Consider the following 21,028-nt stretch of genomic DNA (forward strand, 5'->3'; position numbering starts at 1 on the left):
GGGCATACAGATGGACCAAGTTCTTTTCAAATGACTGGCAGGCATTACGACCAAAAATAAACTTGGCAGGTTCATTTGCCATTTTGTTTTTTCAGTGCCATCTCAACTTCTTAGGTATATTAATTGCTCTATTGTATTCTCTTAGCACTTTGTTTTCTTCTTTATAATGGCATTTCCTAGTTTAATTGCAGATTATGTGCTTAAATATTTATTCTACTGAATTTTTTGAATAAATTTTGAAGATTGGCAACATATTTTATTGTTCTGCATAGCTTTAGCATCTGACACATAATAAATGCCCTGTGTATGTTTGTTGAAATTGAATTGTTGAGCACCTTTCTTACCATCTGTGATACTCTGATGCAACATCGAGGTACTAAGCTCTTAGTACTTTTCATTTTCTGTTTGCATAAAACAGGGAACTCAGGCACTTGGGGGATGTGGGGTGAGCGGGAGGTACTGCACTTTAATGTAATGAAACTAATTTGTAAGGTGGAGATTTTAGTTATCATTTCATGTAAAATTGGGGATACAAATATGCATGAACATAGACTCTGTTGTTAGGAGGGGCATAGTCTAGCAGGGAAGACTGACATGTAAAAATAATTGTAATGTAGTGTTATAAATGCAGTAAAATTGTTATGTTCTAGGTGTGATGGTAGCACAGAGGAAGGTGATTGCCTCTGTTTTGGATGGTTAGGCCTAGCTTTACAGAGGAGAAGTTCTTGAATTGAGTCTTGAAGGAGGAACAGTAAAATTTGCCACATGGATTTGGTGAAGTGGCAGGGAGGGGAGTAAGGAGGGAGAGGAACAGGGATGTTGATAAGTAGGGGTTAGAGAGCAATCTAGGAAAGAGAAACTAACCCATGCAAGGTTTAGCAGGTGCTAGAGGGGGCTGGAGTACAGGAGCATGTAAAGAGCCCGGAAGAGAGAAAGCTGGAGGGCCTGTGTGCCATGTTTAGAGATTTGGAATCCATCCTGTAGGCAGTAAAGTAATTTTATACAGTGGAGTAATAATCAGATTTGCATTTTATTAAAATGGCTGTTAGCAATTTCTTGTTCTTAGCAATGTGAATAATGAATTGGGAGTGAGTGAGTGGATGGGGTCATTAGGGAGGCAGGTAGACTAATTAGGAGGCTTGTGAGATTGTATAACTCAGAATTGAAGAAGACCTGAAAGAGGAATGGAGAGGAGAGACAGTTATGAAAAATACTAATGAGGTAAAATTGTTACGGTTTTGGATGTTGGGTGATGAGGGCGAGGTAATTGTTGGGCATAAATTTCAGGTTTCTGATTCGGGTGGTTGGTGGTGGTCTCCAAAGGGGGAAATACATGAGGATTAACAGGTTTAAGGAAAATCAGTTTAGAATATGTTCACTTCGAGGTACCTGAAGGCCTGCCAGATGGAGAGTATCAGCAAGCAGTTGGATCTACAGCTCCAGAGCTAGAGATAAATATTTAGACATAGAATTAGAGATAAAACTATGGGCACATGGGGCTGGTAGAGGGAAAGAAGATAGATAAAACTCTAGAATGCAATGCCATATAACAAATGGAGGAAGGCAATTAAAGAGTGCCAAGAAGTAGGAAGAGAAATAGAAAAGAATGGAACAGAGTTTTCAAGTTATTCACTTGAAAATAGCCAATAGCGTTGAAGTAAGATAAGGATTAATATGGGACTATTAAATGTGTCAGTTAATAACAGGACAGTATCATTTCGTGAGAGTAATAGTAAAATTCCAATTGTTGTGTGTTGAGGTTAGAATGGAAAGTAAAATATAGACCACTATTTTAAGGCTTTTAACTGAATGAGAAAAGTGTTTTAAATAGTTAAGGGAGTTTTTTGGGGTTTTTTGTTGTTTTTAGGCTGGAAGATATTAAACATTTTTGTAGATAGAGGGCAAAAATCTCATACAGAGGAAGAAATACAAGATGCAGGAGAGGATGGACTAGTTGTACTTGAAGTTTAAAAAAAGAATCCTGTGTTCTCAAACACAATTTCAAGGGGTTAAGCCTCTGTTTATTCCCTGTGCTGCCCAGTTGTTGATCTGGGGAACAGATATTTGAGGGCCAACTATGTACCAGACACTGTCATGGGTGTACGTGTAAGAAAACAAAACAAAGTTCTTCCCTTCATGAAACTTAGATTCTACTGCAGAATGGGTAAGAAAATACAAAGTAAATGTACAGAATATCAGATGATAAAAAGCACAGTAGAGAAAAATACAACAGAATAAGTAGAGATAGGGGTACTGAGCAGGGGAGAGCTTGTTCGTATTTATTAGTGGGGCATGAAAGGCCTCATGAATAAGGTAACATTTGAGCTGAGAGCTGAAGGAAGTGAAGCACTAGCCATACAGATGTCTGGGGGAACACTGTTCAAACAGAAGGATGTTAAGTTCAGAGACCCTGAGGCTGGAGCTTTTCAATGTCCTCCTGAGAGAGCTCATCTACACCTGTGTCCTCCTCTACTGACTCAAGCACACATATGCTAGTGACATAGACGCATCCCCTCCAATGCTCCTATAACCCTAATTCACCACGTCAGCTTGTCACTAAGTCAAGTAACTTGTCAGTTGCCTGTGTAGATTTCTCCAGTTTCTCCGGTGGTTTCCCAGTATTACCTCTCGGAGTAAAATCCAGACTTCTTAACCTACTGATAAAGCCCTTTGCCTGCTAGATCAATTTCGTCTCTTGCCATTTCTCCCTTAGTGAACTTCAGTCTCTGAATGTGTGGATGTATTCTTTTTATTTTCCATATTTACTCATATTATAACCTTAGCATAAATCATAACAATTCAGATTTTTTCCCATTCCTTCAGGGCTAACAAACTGTTCTTTTTGACCCAACTTGAGCATCACCTCATCTGGAACTTTATATGACTACAATTATTTTATGTGTCTCTTCTTTGCCTTTCCATAAGGCATGTATTTATTATACCTGTATTATATCAATATATATTACACTGTATTATAATTGCTTACTTCTATGTTCCCCACTAGACTGATTTCTTAGGGCACACACTGTACCTCATTTAACTCTTGACCTAACATCTAGCTTAGTGTCTGATATAGTTATTCAATAAATATCTTAATGACTCTTCTGTTTTGTAAATTATTTTTCAGATTCGATACATTTCTCAGACTCAAGGTTTACCAGGAGAACAGTTGTTAAATGTGGGTACAAAATCCACAAGATTTTTTTGCAGAGAAACAGATATCTCTCATTCTGGTTGGAGATTAAAGGTAATTCATTAAAAAAAATATTTAGAAAAACATTTTCTAAGATGCCTCATGTTCACAGATAATACACTCTGTGCCTATTTTTCTTTCATTGCACTTTTTTCTTCTTTTGAATTCTCATTTTTGACAGTCCCCCTCCCCACCCCCCCTTTTAACGAGGAGAGTCCTTTCTGAATACCTTAGCTCATTCTCTAACCTGGCAACACAATTATTAACTCATTTTAAATAGTTAAAAAAATTTTTATGTGTATCATTTTGTGTTTATCTTCCCTACCCAGTTCTACATTTATTAAGCTTTATAGGACAGGGATTGAATCTAACCACTTACTACATAACCCAAATACCTAATTTATTCCTAGGATTAGTAAATCTTTAATGATTAACTTTAGTTATTTTGTTAAGGAAATTTATCTATATGTGTAATATTTTTTGATCTGAACCTGAACTTCTCATTTTTTGTATACTTCTAAAAACTTACATTAAAGAAAAATTTTATTTTATTTATTTATTTTTGGCTGCATTGGGTCCACTCTTTGTTGCGGTTAGTGGGCTTCTCATTGCAGTGGCTTCTCGTTGCGGAGCACGGGCTCTAGGCCTCTAGGCGGGTCGGCTTTAGTAGTTGTGGCTCACGGGCTCTAGAGCGCAGGCTCAGTAGTTGTGGCACACAGGCTTAGTTCCTCCGCAGCATGTGGGATCCTCCCGGACCAGGGCTCAAACCCATGTCCCCTGCCTTGGCAGGTGGATTCTTAACCACTGCACCACCAGGGAAGTCCCAAAATTACATTTTTGATAGTTATTCTTTTGAAACTACTACTTGCCTTAGAATATTCAATATATTAGGCTAAATGTGCCAGAATTGAAGAAATAAAGAATTTACAAATGGTGGGTAATAAGATATTTTCCTTCTCTGATATATTCGATAAGACACTGGAAGAACATGAGGCTGAGACAGGAATGAAGTCTAAAGAAGCCAGAAAGTACATATTCAACAGTCTGGATGATATAGTGCATGTGAGTACCGCAGTCACATTTGTCAATCTTATGCTTAAGTTGGTGGACTTGAATGCCAAGAATGCCAAAACACGTTAATCATTTTCTACGTGACGTAGAGTGCTTGCTGTTTTTAAGCTTTTCAAACAAAATTGATTCTAAGGTTTCAGGAACTAAATTGCATTCATCTTTATCAAATATTTAATTTGTATTATTCAAGTATTTTCTTTAAAAAGGAAAACTCTAACAGACATGTTTCTTTTCCTTACATCTCTCTAGAAGTGGCTATTTGTTTAGTTAAAAAAATTTTTTTTTCCTGCTTTGAATGCTCTTTGGTACCTCAAAATATTTTTGAGGATTTGTTAACCTCAATTGTTCTTTCTTATTTCAAAGTAATTGTAGTTCTTTGTTCTTTCCTGTGTTGTGGGCTTTTTTTGTAAACTGTGAGGCTTTAACATATACTACCTTGTATGGCTTATTTTTATTCAGTGACTTGAAATTTTGATTTTGCAGGTGAACACAGTGATGGATTTGGAAGGAAGTGATCTTTTGGCTGAGAAAGCTGATAGAAGAGAATTTGTTAGTCTGTTGAAAAAAATGTTGCTGATTGATGCAGATTTAAGAATTACTCCAGCAGAGACTTTGAACCATGCTTTTGTTAATATGAAACATCTTCTAGATTTCCCGCATAGCAACCAGTATGTTACTCTAAAATCTTTTAAAATGATTCTGGAGAAATGATAATGCTGTTTGTGGTAAACCAGTGTGTTAGAAAAATGATTCAATTTCTTCATTAAATATAAGTAAACTGAGTAAAAAGAGGTTAAGCTAACTTGGCCAAGTTCACATAGACAGTAAATTGCAGAGTAGAAATAGAATGCAAATCTAAATCACATTCCAATGTTCTTTTTCCAGAATAGCATACTGAGAATGACTGAGTGATGTCGTTTTACATGACATTCTTACCTTAATAACCAGGCATATTTATAGTTAAAGGAAGTGTTAAGTTGTTCCTCCCTCAATTTTGAGTCCTGCAAACTCCATTTTCAATTTCCTTTCACAGCATTTGCTTTTCTTTTCCCCCTTCTTTCCCCTCTGTGTTGTGGAAGGAAAGGAGGTTTTTTTTTATGGGTTAGTAGAGAAGAGTATATGCCCAAATTGAGAAGGACTTAGAAGAGTTACCTTAGGCAAATCTTGTGAATTCTTTGAACCCCAGTCCTCTTTTTTATAGGCTGAAGAGAGTAAAGTAAGTGACTTAAAATAGCTTCTTTTAATATTTTAAAAATATTGAATGAAGGAGGTAAAGGAACAAACTGATATTCGTTATTGTGAATTACAATTAAAATAGATGTTTTTATAAAGCCCAACTAGTCTCCACACCCCCAGTACTTAAAAATGTCTAATGGTTTCTGTATATAAGCACTTTGAAAATAAAGTAGTAACCACATACATGGTGCCATTAATTTAGGGATGTGGAGATTTAGAAGTTTAGAAAAAAACTGTTTAGGGTAGGGGTCATAAAATTATAACCAAAAAGTGCCCACTATTGCTTTGCTGTCTCAAGAAAATATTCCAGATACAAGTATATACTTCTGCTTGCTTTGAAATTTGATCTTACAGGATTTCCTAGTAGAAATACTATTGGAAATATGCAGATTAAGTGTAAGCCATAGACTTTTTTTTTCCTTTTAGAAATAATTTTTAATCTTAAACTACTCTAAACATTAAAAAAATAATATTACAATTACCTTTCGATTTTTCTTTTGCAGTGTAAAGTCCTGTTTTCATATTATGGATATTTGTAAGTCCCATCCGAATTCATGTGACACAAATAATCACAATAAAACTTCACTCTTGAGACCAGTTGCTCCAAGCAGTACTGCTAATCTGACAGCAAATTTTACTAAAATTGGCACATTAAGAAGTCAGGTAAGAACTTATAGTATTTGATAATTTATGCTCATCTTTTTTTTTTAAATGATTGCTCATTTGCTTTTGAAATATGCAGAAGTTTCCATGTCAGCAGTTAGAAGTTCCAGTGCTGATGAAGTCTTACTATGGCTGTTCTGTTAAATCTCTAATATTTCAGGGTAACAGTTGGAGCATATCTACTCAAATCCATTTTTTTCCTTCACCTTTTATTCTTTCAGTATGATCTACCTGCCCTTCTATGTCTCAACTCTACAAAAAGTAGACTTCAGTAAGATCAATTTCTGGGTCCATTTTTATCATAGAATTATGATTTTTTGAAATGCATTTGATTTCTACTTATAAAGTATGTGTACAGCAATTAGAAGCCTGCTCTGTATAATGAATGCCATGTACGTCTATCGTTTCAGGCATTAACCACATCTGCTCATTCAGTTGTGCACCATGGGATTCCTCTGCAGGCTGGAACTGCTCATTTTGGTTGTGGTGATGCTTTTCAGCAGACCCTGATTATCTGTCCACCAGCTATTCAAGGTATACTTTTATTTAAATTACACTTTGAATTTAGGCATGCATTACTTTAAAATAAGTTTAGGCATCTATTCATTAAATATACTGCATGGGTTTTGCTACATTTACTGCTACATTTGAATTTAATTTAAGCAGGTCAGTAGCCTTTCGACCAGTGATACTTCTTGACTGCAACTCCACTGTAGTCATCATTAACAAAATGGACCATATGACAGTTGTATTTCCTGTAGAGTCTAGCATGATAACATACCTTAGTGGAAATTAATGAACTTGGAAAGGTATGGATTATCCTATACTGGGTATAACTGCTCCAGATGTTCAAGTAAGTACTTATCTGCATGTCATCACTGGACATTACAGTGATTGAGAGCTCAGTTCTTTAAGTTTTGGCCAGAGGATTTCTTTCCTAAAATATTGTAGTCTTGTTCTTTACCCATAGCTTAGTTTGTTTGTTTGCTTGAAGATTGATTTTGATCAAATTGCCCTTATTTAGATAAAAATATCAAATCAAATCCTCAAGTGAGATGGTGACAGAATACCTTTGAAGATGCCATAAATTTTCACACTGAGGAACTTCTTAGTGGTAAAAGGGTGATAGCAATGAACTTTTTGACTGGAATAGCTAGCATAAAGCCCTCTTTCCTAGGTCCTTTGGTAGCGTTTTGTCCTTGCTGGGCTGTAACATCTAGTTATATCTTAAAATCAAGAGATTGATTCCAAATGGGCCTGAAGTGACTCTTTGAAGCGTGGTGGTAATGCTGTATAGTGTTAAGTGAGAGCTCTTGGTGCTAAGTGGGCCTGGGATCTAGTTCTCTTTCTGCTATTTGCTCTGCCATCCCAGACAAGTCTGTTAACTTGCTTCAGCCTTTGTCAAAGAAAACAGACTGAAGAGATACTATCTTGATCGTTTCCAGCTGTAATATTTCTGGATTCTGAAGGTTACATTTGAAATTTTTATTTCATTTAAGGATGTGAGCAACTTTTTTAAGTTTTTATTTTAATCTTCCCCACAGTGCCTAACAAAGCACCAAGAATATGTTTGTTGACTTGCTTGGCTGGTAATGAGAGATGTGAAAACATGGCAGCTCTTTAGCCACTTTGGTTCTACCAGGGTAGCTTTGGTCTGTTATCTGTGACAGTGACCCATGGCTGGTTTGGTAATAAAAATACCTATATCATATTGTCAGCACTCTTAAAGATGCTGTTGTGTTTCTTTGTTTTTCTTCAACTGTTTATTGTAAAAATTTCAAACATATAGAGAAGTTCAAAGAATAATAACGTCCTTTCTCCTAGATTCAACAAGTATTAACATGTTATATTTGTTGTCTGTCTATTACACATACACATACTGTTAATAGTAAGTCATAGACATTTTACTTCTAAATACTTGAGCATGCAAGACTGATGCTTTTTTGTTTTTCAATCAGTTACTACGTAAGTGATATCTTGACAAATACATTTTCACTTAGATGAGTTTTTAATCTGTACTAGTAGATTCTTAGGTTCTAATGATCTCTTCTATGTACCAAAATGAGTTTTGGGGTCACCTACCTACAGTGTGGTATATTTCATCAAGATTTGGAGTAGCAGGGAATTCCCTGGCGTTCCAGTGGTTAGGATTCTGGGCTTTCACTGCTGTGGGCCCGGGTTTGATCCTTGGTAGTAGAACTAAGATCCTTCAAGCAGTGCGGCACAGCTTAAAAAAAAAAAAAAAATTTGGAATAACGATTTTTTATTTTCAGAGCTACCTTCTGTTTGTACCAAAAGGCTTTGTGGACACATTTCTAAATACAATTGAGCATCATTCTTAAAACATTCAATGAGGTTAGGCAAATCTTTTATCTTTTTATGTACCTTATAATTAATAAAACGTTAGTAACCTTTCTGTACATATGTTAACAACTGCACGTGGTTCCTAACAAGGATAACAGAAAGAAAAGAAGATACTTTCAGGCTCATTAACTCATCAAATGTGAAGAACAATAGTTTTAGAATTAATAGTGAGAGAAAGCAAAATATTTGTTGGCTTAAAGAACTAACAGGTGCAGTTGCAGCAGCATAACAGGCAGGCTCTGTAATATGTTGTCTCACTGTTTCTTATCTTAGTATAGTGTCTGCTTAGAATGAAAGCTTTCCCTCTAATCCATTTTGGCATCTCTGTAGAAAATCCCATTATTGACCTTCTTACCCCTTTACCCCATCATGTGCCAATCCATTTCAAAGAAACATATTTAAATGATTATTGGGTAGCAGTTATGGTACCATTATACTTTGTATTTTAAAATAAAATTTATGTCTGTTGTCCTTCACTTTATGTTTTTTACCTTGGGTCTACACTGTTTAAGTTCATCATGCGTTTCATATATTTTAGATACTATAGATATAACGTGTAGGTATAGCTATATGGATGCCACATCCCTAATATATTTTTTTTTAATTTATTTATTTACTTATTTTTGGTTGTGTTGGGTCTTCGTTTCTGTGCGAGGGCCCTCTCCAGTTGCGGCGAGCGGGGGCCACTCTTCATCGCGGTGCGCGGGCCTCTCACTATCGCGGCCTCTCTTATTGCGGAGCGCAGGCTCCAGACGCGCAGGCTCAGCAGCTGTGGCTCACGGGCCCAGTTGCTCCGCGGCATGTGGGATTCTCCCAGACCAGGGCTTGAACCCGTGTCCCCTGCACCGGCAGGCGGACTCTCAACCACTGCACCACCAGGGAAGCCCCCACATCCCTAATATTGTGCCACGTTTAAGTACAGAAGACTTAGACAAGCTTTTACTTAACAAATTTGAGTGTAGGTTGTTGTATTTACTAAACAAGCATTTAACATTATTTGGCAATCTGAAAAGCTACTTATTCATCCCCTCTGGATGAAAACTGCTATTTTAGAATCAAATGCATTCCAGCAAAATTCTCCTCTGTTGTACTAGAACAGTCTTTAAACGTTTTGTGTCATGCTTTCCAGGTATCAAGCAAATGTAATCAAAGATAAAAATTTTAGCTAACCTAATAAGCGTATAGAAAATTGGGATCTGAACCTACTTTTGAATTTGATTTAAAAAAAAGATTATAGGAGAATTCTTGTCTTACGGCATTGATTACGAGGAGAATTTAAGGGCAATCTGTTTTGTTTGGGATTTAAGAATTTGCTCTGTGATTTCATCCTTATCAAAGTGAGGATGCTTTTTTCTCTGATGAGATTCTCTATTGCTGCAGTATATCTACACAGCCTGGGTGTGCTTATATTCCATTCCTTGGAGCATTTGCTGATCAAGACATGCTTTTTGGAAAGGGTTAGAAGGTCAGTTAAAGAAAATAACTCACAGATCTTTGTAGATCTAATTCACATGTAGCTCTTTTTTTTCTTTTTCTTTTTTTTTAACTTTTTTTGGCCATGCGCTGCAGTACGTGGGATCTTAGTTCCCTGACCAGGGATCGAACACTCACCCCCTGCATTGGAAGCACAGAGTTTTAATCACTGGACCGCCAGGGAATTCCCTCACATGTAGCTCTTTAGGTGGAGCTCAGAGGGTAGAACCTCCTGCCAGTAGGATAAGCACCTCTGTGAAGAAAATAAACACAATAAAATTCTCCTTAGAATTATCACTTACAAATATTTGTATTTGTGCAATAAAAAGTGTAAGGTTATTTTTCAGTAGGAAAAAAAAACAATTGTTTTTTTAAATTTTTTTTTAAATGGCTGATCACACAAGGTCACTTTTATCCAAAAACTGATTATGTTTAAATAATCTGCCAGCCCATATTGAAAGTAAGTGCTACAATAGACTGGAATTATGAAGTAGTGAATTTATTCTAGTAACTCAGCTTACTAATCTTAGGAGATATCCCTAAAATCTTGTTAGTCAAAGTTCTTAGTTGGTGTAATACTACTTTACTCTCTTAAAGTTTAGTACCATAAGACTTAATATTTGCAAGGTGCTCTTGCAATGTATGACACGGACATATTAATATTAACAGGATTAACGTGGGTAGTAATCCTGCTTTCTAATTTTCCTAGGGGGTAAGCAAAATGGAACATGTTTGTCCTGGAGTTCCAGTAGCTCTCCACTAGAAATACTAGTAGATTAAACCACAATGATAAATGCTTAGTTGTGTCAACATATGAGGCAGAAAAGTTTGTTGTTTGCTTTTCCTTTAGAGGTTGAAATGAGTGTGTCATCCTGAATTTTATTGAATCATGTAAACCGTCATGGCCATTGAAGTTGAAGTTGTGATACATTCCTCCTTTGGTGACATGTATAAGATCCTATCATAGTTTTAAAGAAGAGAATACCAAGCATAGCTAAAAGTTTGTATGAAAAGATGAACATTTACCTGCTAGAGGATAAGGATGTTGAGCCAGATTCACCTTTCCGTGTCTTACCAGTGGCAGAACTTTCTAAAAGGAAAGTAAAGCTATAATAGCAAACTTTAAAAGGAATGGGAAGTTTCAAAAACAAATCATTCAACTTTGTGCATTTTAAAATGGTAGAAAGAGTAGCTCTATAATAATTTTTGGAATGATGTACCACAAGGTAGATAGACAGTATCTCACTTTCCAAGTAGATTGCTTTCTAATATTATGAAAATTTTATGCAGGGGATTTTTTCATAATCTTAATAAGAATTTTAACAATTCATAAATTTAAGAGTTTTATAAGGTAACTCAGAGAAAAGTTTTTTCTTTTATTTGAGAACTGTTCTTTTCTATTTCACAGGTATTCCTGCAACGCATGGTAAACCCACTAGTTATTCAATACGGGTAGATAATACAGTACCCCTTGTAACACAGGCCCCAGCCATGCAGCCACTACAGATCCGACCAGGAGTTCTTTCTCAGGTTGGTAATAATTCGTTATTTTTACATATGTGCTGTCCTCCTTTTACTCAGGTAGAGGCACTAATCCATTTGTAATATATCAGCTGGTGCTGTTGGAAACAATGAAAATAACCTAGATGGGGATTCGATCCTTGTAGATTATTGACTTTAACTTTTATAATTATTAGAAGATTGTTACTTTTTTTTTTAATTATTGAATTTTTAAATTTTTTAAAATTTTTTAATTTTTTTAACATCTTTATTGGAGTATAATTGCTTTACAGTGGTGTGTTAGTTTCTGCTTTATAACAAAGTGAATAAGTTATACATATACATATGTCCCCATATCTCTTCCCTCTTGCATCTCCCTCCCTCCCACCCTCCCTATCCCACCCCTCTAGGTGGTCACAAAGCACCGAGCTGATCTCCCTGTGCTATGCGGCTGCTTCCCACTAGTTATCTATTTTACATTTGGTAGTGTATATATGTCCATGCCACTCTCTCACTTCGTCCCAGCTTACCCTTCCCCCTCCCCGTATTGTCAAGTCGATTCTCTAGTAGGTCTGTGTCTTTATTCCCGTCTAGAAGATTGTTACTTTGAGTTAACTTGTATCATACTAGTTTTTCTTTTGTTTTTGGTTTTGTTTTTTTGCTGCAGCAGACATGGTCTGGTAGAACACAGCAGATGCTGGTACCTGCCTGGCAACAGATAACACCCATGGCTCCTGCTACTACTACATTAGCTTCTGAGGGTATGGCTGGTTCACAAAGGCTCGGAGACTGGGGGTAAGTTAAAAACAAGGGTACTTCTTTGTAAATAGTTTGCAAAATAGATATGGTAAAGTAGGGATTCAATTTTTCTAAATTTTCTCCCTAGGAAAATGATTTCACACAGCAATCATTACAGCTCAGTGATGCCGCAACCTCTTCTAACCAATCAGATCACCTTATCAGCCCCTCAGCCAATTAGTGTGGGCATCGCACATGTTGTGTGGCCTCAGCCTGCCACCACCAAGAAAAATAAACTGTGCCAGAACAGGTTGGTATTGATATTTTAACTTTCCTCTGCATTTTGAAAATTAATCATTAAAATAAATTTTGCATGTACACCAAAGGGTCACTCTTGTTGTATTCAAAATGACCTCTTTGATAGCTTTGTTACAAACACTAAGCCAGCTCCCTTCTCAATTTCTCAGAGGTATTTTGGTAAAACTAATGGAATGGGAGCCAGGAAGAGAGGAAATAAATGCTTTCAGTTGGTAAGATTGTCTTTATTGCCCTTTTGATTTATTATCTACCTATAATTTTAGACAATTTTAGATACTCAGATATCACATTTACCAAAAAAAAAAAAAGACCATTTGAATATATGTAAATGCAATCTACACTCATATTTCTAGAGGTATTTTATATATCACAGACTCATGATCTCTATGTTAGTGTGTTATAATCTTAACAAGTGAAGGTTTGCATTGTTAATTATAACAAGCTGTCTTAGAAAAATGTCATGTATATATTTTGATTATAGAAATGATACATTATTCCTTTGATTGCAGGAGTAATTCATTGCAGAATACCAATATCCCACAATCAGCATTTATTTCTCCAAAGATAGTAAATGGGAAAGATGTCGAGGAAGCAAGTTGCATAGAAACACAGGACAATCATAACTCAGAAGGAGAGGCAAGAAATTGTTGTGAAACTTCTATCAGGCAGGACTCTGATTCATCAGTTTCAGATAAACAGCGGCAAACCATCATCATCGCTGACTCCCCGAGTCCTGCGGTGAGTGTGATCACCATTAGCAGTGACACTGATGAGGAAGAGACGTCGCAGAGACATTCGCTCAGAGAGTAAGTGCCAAAAGCACTTTCCTGTGGTTTTCCTGCATCCTTAAATAATGATGATGGCACCCTCTGCTGCAGTGGAAAAGAAAAAGCTTTGTGATTTATTACTTGTCTGTTCATGTCCTTCAGAGTAAACTTCCTGAATAGTGTTTAGCCATGATTACTATAGCATTTTTCCTGTATTATGAGCTTTAGATTTTTGTCCATGTAGGTCACTCTTAACTGTTTCATATCCTTAATTAAATAATGTAAATTTTGGCTACTTGGGGAGTATGTTCTCATTTTTGACCCAATTTTCCCTTCCCTCTTTACTTAGATGCAAAGGTAATCTGGATTGTGAAGCTTGCCAGAGCACTTTGAATATTGATCGGATTTGTTCATTAAGTAGTCCTGATAGCACTCTGAGCACCAGCTCCTCAGGACAGTCCAGCCCATCCCCTTGCAAGAGACCGAACAGGTAAAGGAATTTCAATAGCAGTACATTATAAATATTAAGTCCACTAAAAAGCCTGTGTTTCTTTTGTTGTTGTTTAAATTAGTAAGTACCTGCCAGTTTACCACAGTGACTTCCCTCTTGATCATAATTTTTGAACTAGATCATCTTTTTATAAATTCAGATTTTAAGTAGTAATTTTCTTTACTATTACAGAACAGATCTAAATGAAAAATTGAGGTTCTAATAAATGATTTTTAAAGAATCATTTGTTTTTGAAAGGGTGAAAAAGCTACATTATCAACTCCAGCTCCACAGATTACTATTGTAATTTAAATTTGGAATAAGAACATATACTTCAGCAAAATAAAAAGGAATATTTTGCATAATAAAGTAATGACCCACTGTCAGTAGAGTATTTGCTGATTTTTTTTCTCTCATAGTGATTGATTTGCATGGTTTCATGTGTATTTCCTTCCTACCCTTCCCTTTGGCCAGGGACATGCGTTGCCACTAAAGTAGTGAGCTTCTCCTAACCTGCATGATGTACTAACGCATTGAGAGATGAGCCATAAAAATTTCAGTGAAATACATTTGATTTTAGCTTTTAGAAATTCTTTTTTTTAGTGGAAACAAAATTTGAAAAATTTCAGCTTTAATTTTGTTCGTTTTCTCTTTTTTCCTTAGTCAGGAAATATGGTTTTGAATAGTTTGGTTATAACTAAGCTCTGTGGAAGCATAAAGAAGTATTAACACATCTTCTTCTTATAACTTGTTTATAATGTGGTTTTGAAGTTGATATTATACATACGTATATGTAAATACACACATACATGTAAGATGTGTATATATATAAATAAGATACAAAGATAAAAATATATAATTAAAATATACATATAAAAAGAGATGCTTCAAATTGTTAAGTATGAAGTGAGTAGTAAAACAGAATATAAATGCTGTAAAAATCCCAAGGAGTTGGGGGGTGGTGGGCAGGGCCCAAGGGTCAGGGCGAAAAGAGAAATAGGACTCCGGCTAGACCTTCAGAGAGGTGGGAAAGACCTTTCAGGTAACTGATTAGTTATAAAAGGACCCAAATTATCACTAAAGGCACGTATATAACATTAGAATTTAATCTGAAATATGCAAGTTGCATGCTTATATGTTTATACATTTTGTTTCAGTTATCCAGAACAGTACTTCTTTTGTAGTGTCTTGATGAAATCTTCTGTAATTTATAAATGGGATTTTATGAACTGCTACTAAGGATCAAGTAGGAAGGGAAAGGAGGGAAAAATAAGTGCCAAGAGGGTGTTCCTAGACAGACAGAATTAGGGTTAGCAGTCTGAAAAGAGAATTAATGTGAGAGTCTAGGAAATCTATGAAAAATGTTTTTTTGATAAGAAGTTGTAATTAGGTATGAAATAGTTGAATAAGATTCTTGTCAATTTGCTGGGAGTCTGGAAATTATTTAACTTTAGATTTAATGTTGAAAAACATTGTTCATAAAAATACTTTCTTGTTGTAGTATGTCAGATGAAGAACAGGAAAGTAGTTGTGATACTGTGGATGGCTCTCCAACATCAGACTCTTCAGGACATGACAGTCCGTTTGCAGAGAGCAGTTTTGTGGCGGATACTCATCAAAACACAGAACTGGTAACCTCTGCTGACACAGAAACCAAACCAGCTGTTTGTACTGTTGTGGTGCCACCAATGGGACTAGAAAATGGATTAAATGCCGATGAGCATATGGCAAACACAGGTAAACTGAGTCCTCTCTGTTTCCCTGATTGTCCCTTAAAAGGTCTTAATTTAGGAACATTAGAGCCAAAAGTCATCTCTGAATTTCCAACCAGACGCTGCCAAATCTGTTGTACAAAGGAGACATCTTCTAATATCACCCAGTCCTTGGAAACCATGAGATCTTTTCTTTTTATTTAATTTTAAGGTTCTCAAATCACTATTGTGTAAAATATCTAAAGACCTTTCTAATTTTTATATAAGAAGGAAAAAGCAGCTACTCTCTGATATTTTGTTGTTGCCAGATTCTGTATGCCAGCCATTAATAAAAGGACGATCTGCTCCTGGAAGATTAAACCAGCCTTCCGCAGTAGGTAATCGTCAGCAGAAATTGACATCAGCATTCCAGCAGCAGCATTTGAATTTCAGTCAGGTATGTTTGTGAATTTATGAGTCTTTGGGATTCAAATTCAGCAGTTTTCTAACTGGGGGGAAAAAGATTCTCACACTGTATAAAATCTTAATAAATTTTTCCCTTTTCATTATCCCAAGTGACTTAAAAAGTAATTGGCTTAATAATAGGATAATTATCAGATTATCCACGGAACTTGAATTTTTCAGAAAGATTAGGTTCTTAGGTTCTCTTAAAGTTTTTTAGTGTGTTTGTTGTCTTAGACCCTTTAAATCAGAATGCACACCAATGCATTGATAGTTACATTTCTTGTGTGTTAGTTGTGGTGATGGTGAGAGATGTCTTACTGAGTACTTGCCATCTGGTCAGCACTGTGCTTGGCAGTTGTGTTTCACTTGGGGGAAAGAAAAGACCATAGGTATTGGAGTCAGACCTGCGTTCACATCCTGGTTTTCCCAAATGCTATGTATAGTACCTTGACCAGGTCTCTTCAACAAGTCTGGACCACAGTTAATGGGAATGATAGCTATATAACTATAATTAGAATTAAATACCGTCTCGTATGTAAAGTGTTAGTCTTACATATAATAGGTGCTCCACAAATGGTAGCTATCAGTAGTGGAAGGAATAGTGACACTACTAGCAGGGGTAGTGGCAGTGTTAATATTATAATAATAAGCAGTAATGCATATTAAAATGCTAATACTAATATCTATATAAAATTGATCGATATTTTTCTCCACTCTATTTATACTTAGTATAAGCTAAGATCTGAGAGATCCTCTGTGGGTTATCAGTCACAGAGTATCTTGTAATTTCCCTTTCTTTTTGACTTATAAAATATGTAATTAATCTTTTTGTTTTGTTTTTGGATAGGTTCAGCACTTTGGATCTGGGCATCAAGAGTGGAATGGAAACTTTGGACATCGAAGACAGCAAGCTTATATCCCTACTAGTGTTACCAGTAATCCATTCACTCTTTCTCACGGAAGTCCTAATCACACAGCTGTGCACGCCCATCTGGCTGGAAATACGCACCTCGGAGGACAGCCTACTCTACTTCCATACCCATCATCAGCTACCCTCAGCAGTGCTGCACCAGTGGCCCACCTCTTAGCCTCTCCGTGTACCTCAAGACCTATGTTACAGCATCCAACTTATAATATCTCCCATCCCAGTGGCATAGTTCACCAAGTCCCAGTGGGCATAAATCCCCGTCTGTTACCATCCCCAACCATTCATCAGACTCAGTACAAACCAATCTTCCCACCACATTCTTACATTGCAGCATCACCTGCATATACTGGATTTCCACTGAGTCCAACCAAACTCAGCCAGTATCCATATATGTGAAAATTCAAAAGAGTATATTGAGGAAGCTCAATGATATAAACATTTGATTAAAAATAAAACATGGTATTTAATAAATATTAGCCATGGCACAAGAAAATTATTTTTGAATCATGTAGACTTGGGTGCAATTTAAACAACTTTGAGCTTTAAAAAAAACTCACTTTTAATGTGTTTTGCACATTTGGTATAACTTGTCTTTGGTCATGTTATCTTCTTATGTAGTAACTCTAGGCAGGTGACTTATGGGAGCAGAAGTCCAGTTTTGCTCCCGCTATTTTTTATAAAATTGCCTTCTAACTAGTGCAAGACACGTCTATATTTGGGAAGCCATTCTGTGTACAGATTTAGAGCAACAGATGCACATATGTCAGAATTACAGCATACAAGTGAATTGTATTATCTGTGTCTTAGTGTATAAATGTTGGATCACTTACCTAAGAAATTGAGCTATTGTTCTTTACATTTGCATGTGTCTTTGCATGGGCACAATGTTGCCTAGACTTTGCTCTTAAATGTTGTTCTAATAATCTCAGCTGCATTGTAAACCGTTCCCACACATAGTGCCTTAAATATTTGAGGTTGTTAATGTTATTACTATATATAAATGTTGAGGACTGCAGCACTTAAAGTTCAGACTTTTTAGTTTCCTTTGATGGAGTAATGTTCATTTTTGGTTTTGTGTGGTATGATTTCAGGTTGTAGCTGTTTTTTCCTTACTAAGAGGGCAGCATGTTTGCTATAGCTGAATTCTGCTGTCTGATTTTTCAGAATGATCTAGCTTCAAGAAAAGCAAGCAGGTAGTAGTGCTTAAGAAAAATTGATTCAGTATCTAATGGATAGTTGATACCTGTCACAACACAGCATTTTATATACTGTTAAGTGAAACTGCAATACAATCTAAGTTTATTTTGGGAGTGTTTGCTGTATAATTGGATTTAATAAAATGTTTAGAGATGCAGTAGGCATGACTTTGAGTAGATAATGAAAGAAAATGCAAAATGCTCATTGATTCATGATGTGGTTTCATCCTAGCTTGGGCAAACCATGCAGTATTTAATAAATAGTAGCAGAATATTTACTATTGAAGCTTGAAAAGATGTGAGTTCTTTGTGTGCAATTTTTCATTTATGCATGTGAGAGGGTTTGTTTTGTTTTTAAGTATTTTTACATTGTAGTACTTGTTTTGCTTGTTGGTGGTGTTTGCTTATTTAATACATTCCGTCAGGGACAGAAATTACATGCTTGTTTTCCTAGGAAGTGCGTCTTGGGTTTTTCCCTCCTTTTTTTTCTTTTTTTTTTGGGTGGTGGTGGTGGTGATGTTTAAATGAAGTTGCTTTTACAGCACCAAAGACTTAATCATCCATTTCCTATATAAAAGGTAGCTACTTTTTGCATAGACCTCAAGTATATTGTAGTGTAGAGGTGGAATTTAAAGGAAGGTATTAAGCAGGCTGTGTTTTAGCTTATGGGCAAATAATAAATTGTATCATTTATCTTGAATGTATCATAGATAAGCTGCTATATAACGATTGCCACTTCAGATAGCTGTGAAATTAGGTGATTAACTAGTTGTTATTTAGCCTTCTAATTTCTGTATAAGTCTAATTACATGAAATAGAAGTTGGGGTTTTGATTTTTTACTTTGCTTTTCTGTTTGGAGTGTCATTGTAACTACTGTATTGTAAATGATGGGAAAAAATTGCATATGTTATTTTGGGGTGTGTTATTTGCATCAGTATTTTATCTCTAATTAATGTTTGTGCTCATCACTGCATATAAAAAAAACTGGGATGTATCAATGTAACTTAATTTTTAATTTTCATACTGGCATTGTAGACACTTGAGAAAGCTGTATCTTGCAGGCTTGACTTAACTTTTTTTCCTTAAAAATCTGGAATATAATCTTATAGCATTTACTGGAATAAACAGTACAAAGCATTTGAGTGTAAAACTCCAGCTGTTTTGGATTTACAGCATTTCTTTGATAAATGAATTGCATACCACTAGTACAGATCTAGTACAGCGTTGACAATAAGCTAATAATGGATAAACTTTTCTTTACTCCATTAATACAAGCAGTGTTTTATTTAATAATCATCAATGAAATAAATGTGCCTGAAATTAATTTTAAAAATTACAGTATTAGATCATAAGATAAAAACCAGCAGTACATTTTTAGTCACACTGAAAATGAAGGACTTAATTTTCCCCACAAGTTTCAGTGTTTTTAGTGATCAATTCTATGCATTTTATATAAATAGAAATATATATATATATTACACATAAAAAGGAGTAGCCTAAGATTAATTTAAAAGATTATTTACAGATGGCAAATTTATGGAGTCACTATTTAAGTAAACTTGCTGCCCTCCACAGCCTTCTAATTTTATTTATCTGGTCCAGCAGTTTACTGGTATCTGCTCACTTGTTGGAGAAGAATCATTGCTGGCAGCGGATGTTCAGAAACACCAAGTGCAAAGGATTGATTGATGTTTGTACCAGGTACAAAACTGGCGCAGTTTTCTTTCTGTTCAGGGCCATGTTCACTACCCTGAAACATCGTATTTTCTGTATTTCTGTTCCAAGACTGAGATGTCTTGTTAAATTGATGGTGAATGATAAACTTCAGTGTTTTCGTAATATAATAGTCCTGTTTGATAAGGGCGTACCCAAGTTAAGTACACTGCTCTTAACTGATTCTAATCACGTGCTTTTTATGTGTTTAAGAAGATAAAAAAAGATCCAAGATCCTGCTAAAGTCAAAATCTAGCATACTGACAAAAGAATTTGTACTCTCTTTAAAACCATTTTTACCAGTTTTCTTTGGTTTTACTGCTTTCTTAAATAAAACACTGCATGACTTCCAAGTTGCGTATTTGCATACTACTTTAATTTACAAATTATTTTTTAATCAAATATCGTGATATTTCGTTTCTTTTCCTTCAGGGTGTTTAAATATGTTACTGTAGTAGCAAAACTTTTTCATTTTAAAAATCTCTACTACTAATTTTAAAGTTGGTTTGTGTTAAGTAAAAGTTAAATCATACACTGCAAGGTGTAGGAAGATTTGTTTTAAAGAACCCAATGATATAGATTTGATTACTAAGTTTGAACTGTTAACTGTTTAACAGTTTTAGACTTGTGGCTTTCTTTCTTTGGTTTGTTTTTGCTTTTACTTCTATGCTACACTAGGTTGCCATGTAGCAATTGCACTGTGCAATATTACAATAAGGACTGGGAAAATTTTTATGGATGTAATGTCTATTACGGTTTGCGATAGTATTTCTCTCTAGTTCTCAGTGATTTAAATGTGACCAAGCCTTCTGTACTTTGTCACAAAAAGCGGGTTTTCCAGGTGACTATTTTGGTGAGTGTCAAAATAAGAATTTATGGTGTATTACTGTCGATTCACTTTGAATTAAAATATATATATTGCAGCAAACAGCTTGTTGATTTTTTTTCCACCCCAGTACTACTTACAGGGTAGGGAAGGAAAAGGTTAGGAGCATTGAGTTACCTAACTTAACATCGTCGCATTTAATTCTCAAAACCACCTGTGAGATATAATACTATCTTCATTGTGTAAATGAAGAAATAGGCTCAAAATATCTAGGTAAGTTGCCCAAACTCCTGGCACTAATGAGACGTGAACCAGGCTGTCTAACCAAACCAGTCTACTTTCCAGCAGTTCTTTTTTAAACTGAAGTCTAAGGTAGTGTGCTACAGTACTGTAAC

At 35.6% G+C, this 21,028-nt stretch overlaps 1 protein-coding gene across 1 annotated transcript in view; it reads left to right on the forward strand.

Moving 5' to 3' along the window:
- The window catches only part of HIPK3 (homeodomain interacting protein kinase 3), a 94,496-nt gene extending 73,769 nt beyond the window's left edge, over nt 1-20,727 (forward strand). The window contains exons 4-17 of the mRNA XM_059931357.1: nt 3,128-3,247; nt 4,169-4,255; nt 4,748-4,932; nt 6,004-6,163; nt 6,574-6,697; nt 11,409-11,530; nt 12,171-12,295; nt 12,387-12,548; nt 12,706-12,768; nt 13,066-13,362; nt 13,673-13,813; nt 15,315-15,550; nt 15,834-15,961; nt 16,817-20,727. Coding sequence (XP_059787340.1) covers nt 3,128-3,247; nt 4,169-4,255; nt 4,748-4,932; nt 6,004-6,163; nt 6,574-6,697; nt 11,409-11,530; nt 12,171-12,295; nt 12,387-12,548; nt 12,706-12,768; nt 13,066-13,362; nt 13,673-13,813; nt 15,315-15,550; nt 15,834-15,961; nt 16,817-17,293 — 2,427 coding nt within the window. The 3' untranslated portion in view covers nt 17,294-20,727. The remainder of the gene's footprint in view (nt 1-3,127; nt 3,248-4,168; nt 4,256-4,747; nt 4,933-6,003; nt 6,164-6,573; nt 6,698-11,408; nt 11,531-12,170; nt 12,296-12,386; nt 12,549-12,705; nt 12,769-13,065; nt 13,363-13,672; nt 13,814-15,314; nt 15,551-15,833; nt 15,962-16,816) is intronic.
- Nucleotides 20,728-21,028: the final 301 nt, after the last annotated feature.

The sequence above is a fragment of the Balaenoptera ricei genome, chromosome 8, assembly GCF_028023285.1.
Source record: "Balaenoptera ricei isolate mBalRic1 chromosome 8, mBalRic1.hap2, whole genome shotgun sequence".
Lineage (NCBI taxonomy): Eukaryota > Metazoa > Chordata > Mammalia > Artiodactyla > Balaenopteridae > Balaenoptera > Balaenoptera ricei.